The sequence below is a fragment of the Maylandia zebra genome, linkage group LG4 (genome assembly GCF_041146795.1).
Source record: "Maylandia zebra isolate NMK-2024a linkage group LG4, Mzebra_GT3a, whole genome shotgun sequence".
NCBI lineage: Eukaryota > Metazoa > Chordata > Actinopteri > Cichliformes > Cichlidae > Maylandia > Maylandia zebra.
In genome coordinates this window covers 29,821,768-29,835,349 of record NC_135170.1, presented here as the reverse complement: position 1 = coordinate 29,835,349, position 13,582 = coordinate 29,821,768, and the positions used below count along the sequence as shown (strand labels likewise).

The 13,582-nt window shown below is 40.8% G+C and overlaps 1 protein-coding gene across 1 annotated transcript in view; it reads left to right on the top strand.

Annotated features, from left to right (window-relative positions):
* rnd2 (Rho family GTPase 2) overlaps positions 1-13,582 on the top strand; it is a 33,699-nt gene that overhangs the window by 18,216 nt on the left and 1,901 nt on the right. The window contains exons 3-4 of the mRNA XM_004552339.3: positions 8,711-8,820; positions 12,048-12,182. Coding sequence (XP_004552396.1) covers positions 8,711-8,820; positions 12,048-12,182 — 245 coding nt within the window. The remainder of the gene's footprint in view (positions 1-8,710; positions 8,821-12,047; positions 12,183-13,582) is intronic.

Genomic DNA, 13,582 nt, shown 5'->3' with positions numbered 1-13,582 from the left:
TGTTGACAAACTTAATTAAATTAGCAGGTATTAAATAAGCAGGTTATCTATTAAGTATCGTGCTGAGCCCCAGAGTGCTTGGGCTCTCGCACTCTGGGGCCTCTGGATGTCTGGGGTCTGGATCTCCTCCATGCCTGCTTCATGCCCTGGTTGGACGGGGCTATGGCTCCCTACACCCTCTAGAAGACCGTTACATGGTGAAACCTTTTGAATACAAGTGCGCTGATCCACACAGGTGTGCTCACGGGTGTTCACTGTCCATAGACATAAACTACACCTTTCTTGGCTGCTACCTCAAAGCACATTGTGCGCTGTCTATCCTGCGTGCTGCTCCACAACATTCAATATTTACTGCTGTTTACACTTAGCTAGATTAATGCGATGGTGTTATGTTTATTATGTTGCTCTCTTTTTTTGCTTGTTTTCTCTTCTTTTTCTCTCAACAGGTGATCTGGGAGTTTTTTTTCTCTCTCTCTTTTTAAGTGCCCTTTCTCACTGTTCCTCTTTCTCTCTGTTTTTCTTTTCCTTCATCTTTCCTTCTCCCTTTCCTATCCCCTAGTCATGTCTGTCCCGTCTGTAACAACTGAAAATAAAATAAAATAAATAATAACAAAAAAGGTCGATCAAATGGACCAATACGGCAAGGCCGTGATGATCCACTTGGCAAAGTAAATCCATTGGGTATCCTTGTTGGCCTTCAGACAACAATTCTGACGGCTAAAGAACCAAATGGGACAACAACAAAAAAATTATCGTGCTGAGCGACTGTGAAATTATCTTTTAAATTCCCAAATTTGCAGAAGATTTTTAACCATGTAGTTAAAATGTACACAGTATGGCAACATTACATCGATTTTATTTTCTTCTTCTCAAATAGTTTTCTATATTTTGGTCAGAAAATCACTGATTTAATTTTATAACTAATGTTTTATTTTGTTTTATCTCATTTTTAAGTCCTTTTTTAAAAATCAGGGTTTAAAATTGCAATCCTACAAGCTAATGATCCTTGTGAAAAATTACTCCTCCTCTAAGATTCTTCTCTATCTGAAGTTGAGCCGACAAAAGCAAAACAAAAAGATGGATCTATGTCGGAGATATTTAAACCAGATTTTTGTTTGAGCTGCAAAATGACTGTGCATGGAAAAAAAAAAAAAGCAAAAACAAAAAACTGTTATGAAGATGGTATTTGTTGTCCTTTAATTCTGGTCTGTTTTTTTTTATTTTTTATTTGGATTTGGTGGATTTGGACCCACCAGTCTGCTGCTTCTATTGAAGCAGATGAACCTCGATGATTGGGGTAAGCCTGGAGACTATAAAAAAGATGAAAACTGGGTGTGTGCGTGCCTCCTGTACATAACCAGAAGTCATTCACAGCTACTTGAGTTCCTCACACAAACAAACGCTTGGGAGTTTTTATATTATAACATCTAAACACACAAAGATCCCCAAAGGTTTAAGAGTAGCCCAATGTAGACTCCCACACCAGTCACCTATTTCTCAAACAGTTCACAGGGGAAAACCAAAGTACTGACACATCTGGTGTGTTGTTTTTTTAATATATCAAAAGATGAAGTGAGAGACAAAGAAGCATAGTGATCTTTAAAAGAAAAACACAAGTTGAACCACAGACACAGGAGATGAAATGCATAGCTGTTACTGTGATGGAATGAAAGTGTGTCTGTGTGTGAAGCAAGGAGTAGGGGTGAGGAGAAGCTGAAAGGGGACACAGTATTCTATCTCTATACCCCTGGGGCAACCAGGAGACAGACAGCAATGCTGCTCTGTCTCCAGCCTGCGCTGTCAGTACTTTGGCTGGCCCTTCTTTTCAACCTTCGATTGGATGACAGACACAGGTATTAACTCCTTGGCAGCAGAGCTCAGAGCAGATCTGTGGAAGGTGCTTTATGCTCTCCAAAGGCTGCACTTCCTCCACAGGGAAAGTGTGGGGGCTTTGATCAATATCTTCTGCGTATAGGCTGCAGACATGCAAGGTTAATGGCCATTTAACCCAGTGTCACCTCCACTGTCCTGGCTGTGCACTAATGCTTTTGAAAACTTGACACAGCCATCTCTATTACAAATCGGTAGCTTTACCTGTGTGTGAGAAGTGTGTGTGTGTGTGTGTGTAATATATGTCAACCTGAAAGAGCAGCAAAAGATGTAAGCATAGATCAGAGTTCAGGCCAGCCGGGGTTTGGTAATTACAGGATTATTATTTTTCTTGTTTTTGGTGGCTGTGGCTCCAAAGATGGAGCAGGTCATCAGCCAAGCAGGAGGTCAGTGATTCGATCCTTAGCTTTTCCGGGTTGCACGACAAACTGTCAATATACTGAATCCCAAAACTCCCTAGGATGTGTGTGTGTTTGTGTGTGTGTGTGTGATAAGAAAGAGGTGTATGCAATGAATAAAAAAACGTGAATGTGGTGGAGAGTGGTCAGTAAGACCAGAAAAGTGTTAAAATTTATGTAAGAATAGCTGCAGTTCATTGGCTTACATGTGTTCCATCTTTTTCACTTCATTACATTTCGTTTTCATTTAGGAATTCATTGCCTCAAGCTTCTCATATAAAGTGTATGTCAAGTATGTCTGAGCTGTAAATAGTCGAATTAAGATATTGCACAAAATCTGGCAAAGATTTCATGTCGTGGCGTAATATGAATGTTGCAATTGCAGTATTAGCTTTCAGGTCCAATATTTTTTAGACACTTTCAACATTTTGATGGGATACGCACAAGGTCAAGTCTCTACAATATATTTAAAAGCTAAAATTAAACATAGCTAATTTCTCTTTGACTATTAATGAATTACATATAGGTACTTATGAATTAGTTGTAGGTGATAAGAAATGAATGATTTTTCATGTATGAATGAGTATGAAATCATGGCATGAAACTCTGAACATGCAGATGAATTTACACTAGTCCACGTGAAAAACAACTCTTTCACACGAGGTAGTCTGTTTTTGAAATTGGAGGCACAGAAGTAAAAGTTATTTCACCTGGTGAAGAAATAGGCTGGCACAGTAACATTGTGTTAAATCACAATGTGATATTTTTACACATTTTTGCATGGATTCATCAAACTAAAATTACAAAGATTTTTAAGCAAGAACAGTGAGATGCAAAGTTTTTAAAAATAATGTTATAAATGTGTGTTAAACTTGTAATTAAAACTAAGAAAGTAAACAGATAAATGCAAAATCAAGCCGATAACTGGTGTGACCACATGTTTCCTTAGCAAATTCTGCCTGTTACAGCTGCAGCACTCTTGTTGCAGCAGTTTCTGTTCTTATCATTCAAAGATGGGTCTTGATTGCTTTGGCTGTAATGTGTTGTGTGTTGTTGCAAATTTAGATTGGTAATAATCTGATGCCTCTTTGATGGACGGATAAGATTGCAAACATAATCTCTTTGCTTTTTTTCCCAAAATGTTAGCTTTCTCTTTAAACAGCATTATTATGAAATGACAATTTAGCACTGCACAAACCAGCGTAACCTTGTCAGTGATGAATTAAATAGCTGAAGCAGGGACATGTTAGCTTTCCCCAGTATGACATGGGAAACATATCATGTAGGAGTAAAAATTAGAAGTATTTATTGGCAGGTCAATATTATTGGCCAATATCAGTTATTTACTGATAAATTAGTAGTATCCTTTATAATTGCTGATAATTGCAGAAAATTAAAGACCAGAGAAACAGCCAATCGTGTTAGGAGTGTTGACATTGCATAGTTTATTCACAAGAGGGCACTCTGCAGCTTCCCTCTTTGGTGATGTGTTTGGAATGCTACAAACACAATATCCACCTGGGAAAAAAAAGACTAAATAAATACACATAAAAATTGTTCAGGAACCAGTTTGCTTTGTGTATCTGAATAATAGGGAATAAAAATACTGGCTGATATATCAGAATATTGGATTTTTGTATCACCAAATATCGGCATTGATATCGGTCTAAAAATCCTATACTGGTCGGGCTCTATCAAAAATGTAACATAAATTATCCAAACTTGCTTGTCAGTACTTCTGAATATGTATTTATGAAAAACCAGATGATATTAAAAGTGAAAAAAAAATCTCGAATTTGCAATATATGTCGTACTTTTATCTACTGGTTAGATTTTTTTGCATGACAGTTTAGATAAGGTCAGTTGCTCGATGTGCACCTGTATGGCTTCAAGATGTGGACTTCAAAAAGAACGCAGGCTTACATTCACATAAAACACACGCTGTCTTGTACAGTAGTAGGCTACATTAGGTCAGAGTAACTACTTCCTCTCAAAGGGTGTCTTGGCAGCTGTATGTTTATTTCTATTTGAGCTGAGCCTTAATTGAGAAGAAATCACAACACAGCTTGGAGCTTCAGTGTTTGAAAGTCTTCTCAACCTCTTAAAGGTTGGAGCACCAACTCTCCTTTTAGTCACCTCTAATCAGCAATGCACTGAAGTGTCTTCAGTCTCCTGCTCTCTTCTTTCTTTCTTCCTTTCTAAGGCCTCGCAATGAAGCCATTTGCATCCCCCAGGTTGCTAAGATACTCTGCCACCGCGACTTAAAATGTTTTCCCTTCACACTGAAGGTGGATTTCAAGAGGAAAACAGCTGAAGGAGAAGAAAAAAGATCCCGTTTTCGCTAATTTGGCGATTTGGTCACATTTGGGAGGGTGTTCGTTACCCTGCCTTTGTCTGCATGGGTGTTTTTCAGGATTTCTATATGGCCTAATGAGGCTCTTAGTTGCTGTTGACTACCTGCCATATGTGCATGAACACATCAGAGAGCTTAGAGGCAAAGCCCCCCCCCCCCCCCCCCCCCCCCCCCCCCCACACACACACACACACACACACATAATGGTTGGCTTTTTAGCTGCGCCTGAAATAAGCATGCAACAAAAACAGAAAGGAGATCATTCCTGCTGTGATATTACAGATTAATGTATTGAAAAATATAAGGTTTTTTGAAGTGTTGGATTCCCAAAGACTCTGCCCTGTTACATGTTCTGTTTGTGTGTTATTGTGATTTTTCTTTTCTTCTCAGCTCTATCAGAAAATGAGTTTTTCACAGAAGAGCTTTTGAATGAGCAGATAGAGAGCTGTCATGTCTCAGATAGATTGTCCCTACAGGAGAGTCGATGTGTCAAGGGACAGGAGGCATAAATGAAGTCATACCGCAAACCCTCAAGTCTTATTACTGTACATTAGCGCTCCACTAAGTTCCTGTCCGCCTCAGCATCCTCTGGGACATTTCTGGCCTTTGATGAAGCTCAAGTGACGGCAGACAAGGACTGCTTTCCTCCTAACTCTGTCATTATGTTTAGGTGCAACCTCTTGTGTGGTTCTGCAGTGTGGCTTTGCACTAATTAGTCTTGTGGATATAAATGCAGAAATCCACTTTCCACTGTGAGAGATCTCCTGTACTAAATTAGGCTAATGCTAGGCTAATGCTAATGTTTAAGGAGGTTTTGTGAGGGGTGTTTTATGCCTGTCCTTGGCACGGCGTGGCAGGGCCCCGCTTCTTGCCAGGCGTGATGATTTTTAGTGGTTCCTGCCAGGCTACGCTCCCCTCCCACACTCTTCTGGCCCATCCATCTCATGCTGCCTATGTCTGAAATTCAATTGACCTTTTGTTCCACCTCACAGTGAATGGGCACAGGCCAACTTCACCAATAGCCAACCCAGCCAGAGCTCTCATACCTCTTTATTTGATCTGTCCTGCCGAGTCCAGTGCTTTCATTACCTACCCAAACACCCACTCCAACCCTACCCTCAGTGACATCCTCTTTTATCTCTGGTCATGTCTTTTTGTTGGAGAAATGGCAGGAGAAAATGCTTTCTCCCTTTTTTTCCCCTCGTGCTCTTGATTGTTATGTTGATTGGTTTTTATTTGTGCCTGCTCGGCTTCTTTTAAACACAGCACTTTTCTCCGCTCCCTCAGAGGACTTTTTTCCCCCGACTTTGCAAAAGTGCTGAGGTAGCTTTCCTGTCATTCAGGGCAGAGGAGCTCTGAATTGCTGTGCTGTGACAAGCCCTGCCGTGACCATGACCTGTCAATCATTTTGATCTTTGGGACTGACAAATTGATCCCAATGGCCTCATTTCAGCTTCTAATTACATGTTGAGTCAAACTAGTACTGTTGTCTCAACTTTGCTTCATCTGACGTCTTTTTCTCTTCATCTTGATTTTGCTTTAATCCCGTGGTTGCTACTCTCTCTCTCTGTTGCAAAAAACCACTACACGCCCTAGCTCCGGCATCAAACTCATTAAATCTTTTTTGTCCCTACTCCACCCCCACAGGGGTGTCTCATTTCTTCTTCATCTCTAACCTTAGTACAGGTCTGCTGCACTGCGATACATACTAAAGACTGACTTCAGCAGCTACAGCACCTCATGTGTGACCGCTACCCATCACAGCTTGCTGTCTTACAAAGTGAGCTTTGCTGAGTGTCGGACTTGGCATCCTTTTCTGGGGATGTGGTTGTGTGTGCTTGTGTTAGTCCTGCTCTCTCAGCAATACAGAACTGTAGCAATATTGTGTTAATAAGATGAAGAGGAGACTATGAATTCCTGATAATGCCCTGCAAGGTGTAGGCTAAAATTACTTTTTCTTTCCTGTATATTGCACTGAAATTGCAACATAAATATTTTAAAGTTAGCAAAGGAATGTTGTTAAATGTATTTTGCCCAGCATCCTTAAGGATTTTGCAGAGTTCAATTGTTGTGGTGTTGCTGCTTGAGAGCATTCCTAATTTAGATTTAATGTATTGTTTGTGTCTTCTGTTCTATGTCCAGGTGCATGAGGATGTGCAAAGCTGATCAAACATGCCATTAGCTCAGAAGTGCAGTGCTGCAGCTAAACTTGGTTTCTATGCATCAAATTTAAAAAACAAAACAAAACACATGTATTACTGGTTATTTAAGCTGCTGTAGTCTACTTGTGGTTACAATCCACTTGAAAGCTCACTTGCAACCCACCTCTATTTGTCTGTGCTGGGTTCCTACTGTTCCTCCTCCCACCTCCAACTATTCAGAAGGGCAGGGAGGTCCTAAACAGGGCCATATAAGAACTACAAATTACTGTAAATGGAAACAATAATCTTCTTTTGACAAGCATCATTCATGTGTTAAAGAGTCAGCCAGCAGATTAATGGTTGTGTGCATGTGGTGAGCAAGATTTTATAAAAATTAATTGAATGCTATTTTGAAACGCACTATCTAGTCACCACACTGTGAGAATGTGGTAATATGTATTATTGCCAGCTGTAGGGGGTAGCAATTTGTATAAACAATGATATCAAAGTCAGTAGTGTTAAACCAAGAGAAATCTGAAGCCACTGTAAACAAAGCATACTTGTTTTTTCTCTGATTTAATTGATATTTCAGGTCATTTTTTTTAAGCGTTTGATGTTAATATGGATTTTTAGTGACAAACAAATGTCACTAAACAAAACCATTCCAGCTTGTGAGGATGTGACAGGCAGCCTGTTGCATTGTTCTCAAAGAGCAATGAGCAGGTCACTACAGGAAAGCAAGCTGAATGATGGGGTTGCGGGCCGCGTGCAGCTATTGTCACATACTCATTCCATCATTAACAAAGAGAACATAGTGATGCGGGGTGTAGTGCTTTTGTGCAGAACACCAGACTAAAGCATGCAGCTCTAACAGTCTGTTTATTGTGTGGCAGGTCAGGTTTGGTATGAAGCACAGACACACCAAACAAACATAAACTTTGGTTTTGTATAAATATTAAAAATCATCAGCTTGTATGAACCTAAATCATATGTTTAATCTTCCAAAGCGTTTAATATTTATTTACGGTGTAATGTGATTAGCTAATTTTGGCAAATTTGATGCACAATGTGACAAACCTTTGAGTTATGGAGGCTTGAAATTTATGCAGAACATAAGGTCTACAGCAGCTTCTGACGGTAGGAGGGAGGGTGCCCGTGGCCGCAGCCACACATCCACGAGAGCCCAGATATTTTTACAAGCCTCCTAATGAGAGCTGCAAGAGAGCAGGAACTGTGGAAGTGAGCAACTTGTGGAAGTACAGAGGCGCCACTCTGCCCTCAAATTTGATCAAGGTACAAAATTGAAAAGCAAGAGTGCTGAGAAGCGTGTGAGCGCATGTGAATCTCATAGAGTCTAAAAGAAAATGGAAGATTTTAAATCAAGGACCATTTGCAAGTGAGACAGAAAGAGGGATGAGATGAGAGAATTAAGGGGTTCAACCTTTAGTTTGGCCTTTGTGCTGGCATTCGCTGTCGTTTCAAGATGATTATGGATCGTATGTACCAGTCCTCCAATTCTCAAGCCACTATAATTCACCTTTGTGTGTATGCGTGTGTATGTGTGTGTGTGCTGCTATGACTAACTCTTTAACATTCCTCCTGAAGTACTGTGACAGAAGAGGCACAGCTGTGTGGAAGCCCAAGAGAAAAAGATGCACAAATATGTGCACATAACTGCTAAGATCAAGGTTCATTTACATCTGGAGAGTGTGTTCGAGCTGCAGCATGTCGATGTGTGTGCCACACCGCCTGCTTTAATGGGCTATTCATGTATTAATGACCTTTGGGTGTGCAGTATGCTTCTAATTGACAGAGTAGGCCATATGGTTGGGATGCAGAGTCTTGCAGGGTTAAATCAGGTTAAAAACAGTTAGGAATTTCCCCAAAGACACCATGACCTTACACCATATGTTATTGTGTGTTCACAGGTTCTTCTTATTACGATAATGTGAGGCCGTTGGCGTATCCCGATTCAGATGCAGTGCTTATCTGTTTCGACATCAGCCGTCCAGAGACTTTGGACAGTGTCATAAAGAAGGTCAGTATTTTTTACTCCCCCTCTCAATACTTTGGATCAGCATTTAATATCGCAGTGAAAGTGGAGAACCAACGAAAAACCAATTCAATTCACTTTTTCCTGATCAGCATCTTGTATCGACTTAGATTTCTGTGCCAGCAGCTTTTCACGGCTTAACAATGGAGCAAATCAGCACTGAGGTTAAAGTCTCGCTTTCCTTTATCTCATCAAAACGTCCATGGATACTTGACCCGTGTCCCTGCAAGCAATAGAAGGTCAATGCGAAGAATGAAATAAGAGGGCTTGCAGCCGGGTGGGTTCAAGAGGAATATCAGATACGCATATTAGACACACCAGACATATCAGAGAAGACATTTCAGAGAATGTTGAGGAGTGTTAGAAACAGACTTTCTGTGAACATTTAAAATATAAAATCTGAGTTTTATGCTGAATACTTCACTTGTTGGTGTCTGTTAACATTTGCAAGGTGGCTAATGGCTGGGAACAGTGCAGTTGGGATGGGTGTAATAGCCGGGTGGCGTCATCAAATGTGGTTTTGGACGTGTTTTTACAGCCAGTGGCAGATTGTGTGCCCACATAGTATAGTGAAACACCCATGGTGTAATTATACCCAACTTAATGGGTCTGTTTGCATGCATGTGTATCACGAAAAGCAGACCTGTGCCTTTTAGTGGTGTCTCATCTTGAAGCCATGTGTGTGTGAGTTTGCCTTTGAACTGCACCCCTTGTGAGCTGAAGACAGTTCCCATGGCTGGTCTGTTGACGTGTTTAGTGGTCTGAAGGGAGCTGCTAAAATGCCCCTGCAGACTTTTGTAGATCTAACCTGGGACGCCATTTCTTTAACCCGCCAATATCTCTCCAGCCTCCGTGGAATCTGTCAACAGGGGAAGCAGCACTGCTCCTCAGCTTTAGCTTTTCCCATGCATCACTTGGCAGGGGGCTGCCATGACCCCTGCCCCCTAGTTGTCATCCCAATAATCCCTGAAACTCAGGCGCACATGGAAAACCTGTTGCACAATCACCATCCTAAATTAGACTCTTGACCTCCAGGAGCTAGGGGGGGGGTCACCAATATTTCTAGACGACAGCTGGGGGAGGAAAGAGGGTTAAACAATCAAAGGTTTTGATTGGATGTCATTGACAGAATGGGGATGTGCCTGAAAGGTCAGAGGTTGTTTTCAGTACAAGGGGTGAATGGACACCCTGACATTCTGCACATGGCATGCGGAATATTTCAGTGCTGTCATGTATTTGTGCTGCCAGGAGGAGACTGTGTTGGTTCAGCTGAGTTTCAGTAGTGACATTTAATCTCAGGGTGATTTTAGAAGGAAGACTGCTCAACCTTTCGGAACAGAACCTGAAATAGATTTTGTTGATGGAGACTGAGTAAGGAAAGTATAACACACCACACAGACGTCCAAACTAAGCTGGCACGAGTGAAAAAGTCACAGTACGTGGCCCTATAGCTGTTGCAGTAAAATAGTGAACATTGCCTTGTATCATAAAAAAACAGGAAGTCTCTTTAATCTGATTAGAGGTAAAATAATTACTTGATTAATCCTGGATGGTTGACAGCACCAGTTAATCTGTGGCTTTTTTGCTGATCACTTCATCTTTGAGCCATTTTTCAAGCAAAACTGCCAAATATTTCTAGTTTTAGCTTCTTACTCATGATAATTTACAGATTTTATGCCAAGATTTTTCCATTCCCGTCCTTTTTGTTTTGTTTTATGAATTTTTTGACAGTCTGACAATTCATTAATTAAACAATTGAAAATGTAAAATGTACCCACAATGAATGTAACTTTAAATAAATCTCTACAGTTATCACCCCTTTCCATCACACTTAAGATTAATTAGTTGTCTGTTTTGCGCTGAAAATGCCAATAATGAGCTGCTTTCGTAAAATTTCACAAATCTGCCCATTTAAAAAATAAAACAAAAAATGCAAAAAACCCCAAACATACCCAATTTAAATTTGGCACATTGCACCGTTAAGGTCTTCTGTTTGTAGACCTCTGAAACACTTCCAGCACTGCTGCTGTTTTGCCCTTTTATTCATATGAGATTTTACCATGGAGCCCAAACTTGAGAGGAAATCAAACATCAAACTCAACTGACTTTCATGTGGAGGATATTCCCTGTTGATGAGATCTGCATATCTGCAGTGTCCAAGCCAAAAGGCAGTTCATAAAGGCCAGATGTACAAACTAAAAGAATGTACATTGTTTTATTTTTCCTTTTTTAATTTTGAGATTTTTGGAATTGTGCGCTGTAAATTAATTTCCCTGGGTCAGACTCTCAATGTTCTCAGGTGTCTGAAGAAGAGCATATGAACTGTGGGGTTCGTCACTGTGTCATTGTGCACCAGCACACAGAACAGTGATAAGTTTTTTTGGCGACACCAACACAATAATCGCTCATCCACACTGCTTGCCAGATTTGGCTTCCCGCAACTTTGTCCTCTACTGCAAAAAGAAATGAAAGCTGAAGAGTTGACATTTTGACACAGTGAGGGGATTCAGCGCACAAAAAGGGACTTAAAAGGAGCAATATCTGAAAATAGCAGCCATGCTGGAAGTGGTGACGACAAATTCAAAGAAAGTAGGATGCTTGATGTTTACTGGCAGAATAGTTGAACTTTTTCATTCCACCTGGTACAATTACCAAGGGGATTGTCTTCAAAAATGTTTGTTTATCTCAAACAAAAGTAAAACAAAAAATCATATTCATCATACAGCGGTATCCAGCAGAAGCTTAACACAACCTCCGGCATTTGTGGTTGACAAATGACTGGAACAAAATATTTAGTTTTGCTGACTGATGAATGGCTTTGTTGACAAAAAATAAAGAGAACAGACATCAATGGATGAATGGATTAGTCAAGTTAAAAAGTCTTTACTGAATTACATTGAGTAATTTGCTGAGAACAAAATGACATAAGAAAGGTCACTGGGAACCAAAATCCCCAACCCTTTGAAGGCTGGACTTAAATTCCCACAAAAAAACACACCAAAGTTATGCATTTGTTTTTGCTGTGTTTGCTAAGCTGAACAAATGTCTTTTAGCAAGAGAGCATTAATCTCCCTCAAACTCAGGTATCCAGTGTCTGAGTAGCCAAAAGGTCATCTCTGTACTTCAGCAAAGGCAGCTCAGCGCTCAGTGCTCATGTTTGACATAATCAAGAGTGTCTTTCAGTTTTTCTCTGTCGGCTCACGTTCCTGCAGTGGCAAGGAGAGACGCAAGAGTTTTGTCCAAATGCCAAGGTGGTGCTGGTGGGCTGTAAGCTGGACATGAGGACAGACGTCAACACCCTGAGGGAACTCTCCAAACAGCGCCTCATCCCTGTCACCCACGAGCAGGTGAGAGCTAGCAGATGATGGATATTAGAGGAGAATGGAGTGAGATAAATAATAAGATTGAGACTTGCAAGGTGCCCTGGGAAGACAGACAGATTTGAAAACAGATGTGGAAAAGAAATTAGAAAGCAATAAAGCGATAAAATGAGATTTTTCTGTGTTGTATCAGCAGAGGCATTACCTCTCTTTTGCGGTCCCACAGGAAAGGAGTGTGAGAAAAGGCTCATGCAACACAATAAAATACCACATGACTGCTATTAGAACAGCATTAAACCCCTCGGGGACATGTTGCTGGGGTTGGCGTTTTGGCCAAAATTTGCTGACAGGGAATGTAATGTTGCTTATGGCAAGGGCTGCGGAAGAAGCACAAGTGGTTAGTCTAGTTTATGTCTAGGGAAACATTTTTTTCCCCCTGAAATGAAATATTCATGCAGATTTACAGATTTTCAAAATGCAGGATGAATAGAAAATGGACATTGATAAATGAGTGAGTCCTTTTATCACATGCTGCCGTGACCTCTAAGCCAAGGGGATGGGGGAAAAGAGGGAGGGGATGATAAACTGCTCTGTAAATCTGTGAATTTTAATCAGCTTTCAGTGTGTTCAATTTGTGTGCTCTCCTGTGTTCGACATACAAAAAGTGGAGGGGCTTTTTTCACCACCATACAAAAGCCCTCAAAACAAAGGAGCCTTTTTCCCGCTACTGTCTAAGAGCTTACTGGAGGCTAAAAGCATGCTGTTTCTAAAAAAACTCAGCAACTGAAAAAAACAGACAGGTCATATAAATAAGACACATAAACAAAAGAAGAGTGACAAACCACGGAGGTAATGTAAAATAGCTGGGACCATTTACTGGCTAGAACCATAGAAAACATTTGTCATGGTCCTTCTCAGTCTCTCTTTTGGTTTGAGACACCTACTGTTTGCCTCTCTAATATGCCCAGAAAATGTGTGTCACATGGCAGATGCCAAAGCTGTGCACAATAAACATTTCGGTGCTCTAATCTAATAGCCTGTGTTGCTATCCTGTTGCTGATCTTTAAATTGAATTCCAACAGAGCTGAGAAGTCGCCTTGCGAATGACCACTGGGTGAACTCCAGACATTTCCACACTAATCTGCCCGAGATTCGATCGAGCATTTCCACTTGTCACTACAATCTACCTCTTTCCCCTCCCACCGCCACCCTGGAATCTAAATCTGCTGTTTCACCTAATGAGGCCTTCATCGCTTCTTATACACGCCTCAGTGCAGCTGTGATGAAAATCAAACCACTTCCACTTGAGATGAAAAGCTTTCTCTGTGCTGGAGAACATGCAGTTGTAGGGGTCATGGGAAATGCAGTTCTGTCTCATCTGTTAGATCCTTGGCATGTGCTGATCCTGTGTGAAAACAGCTTTAAAC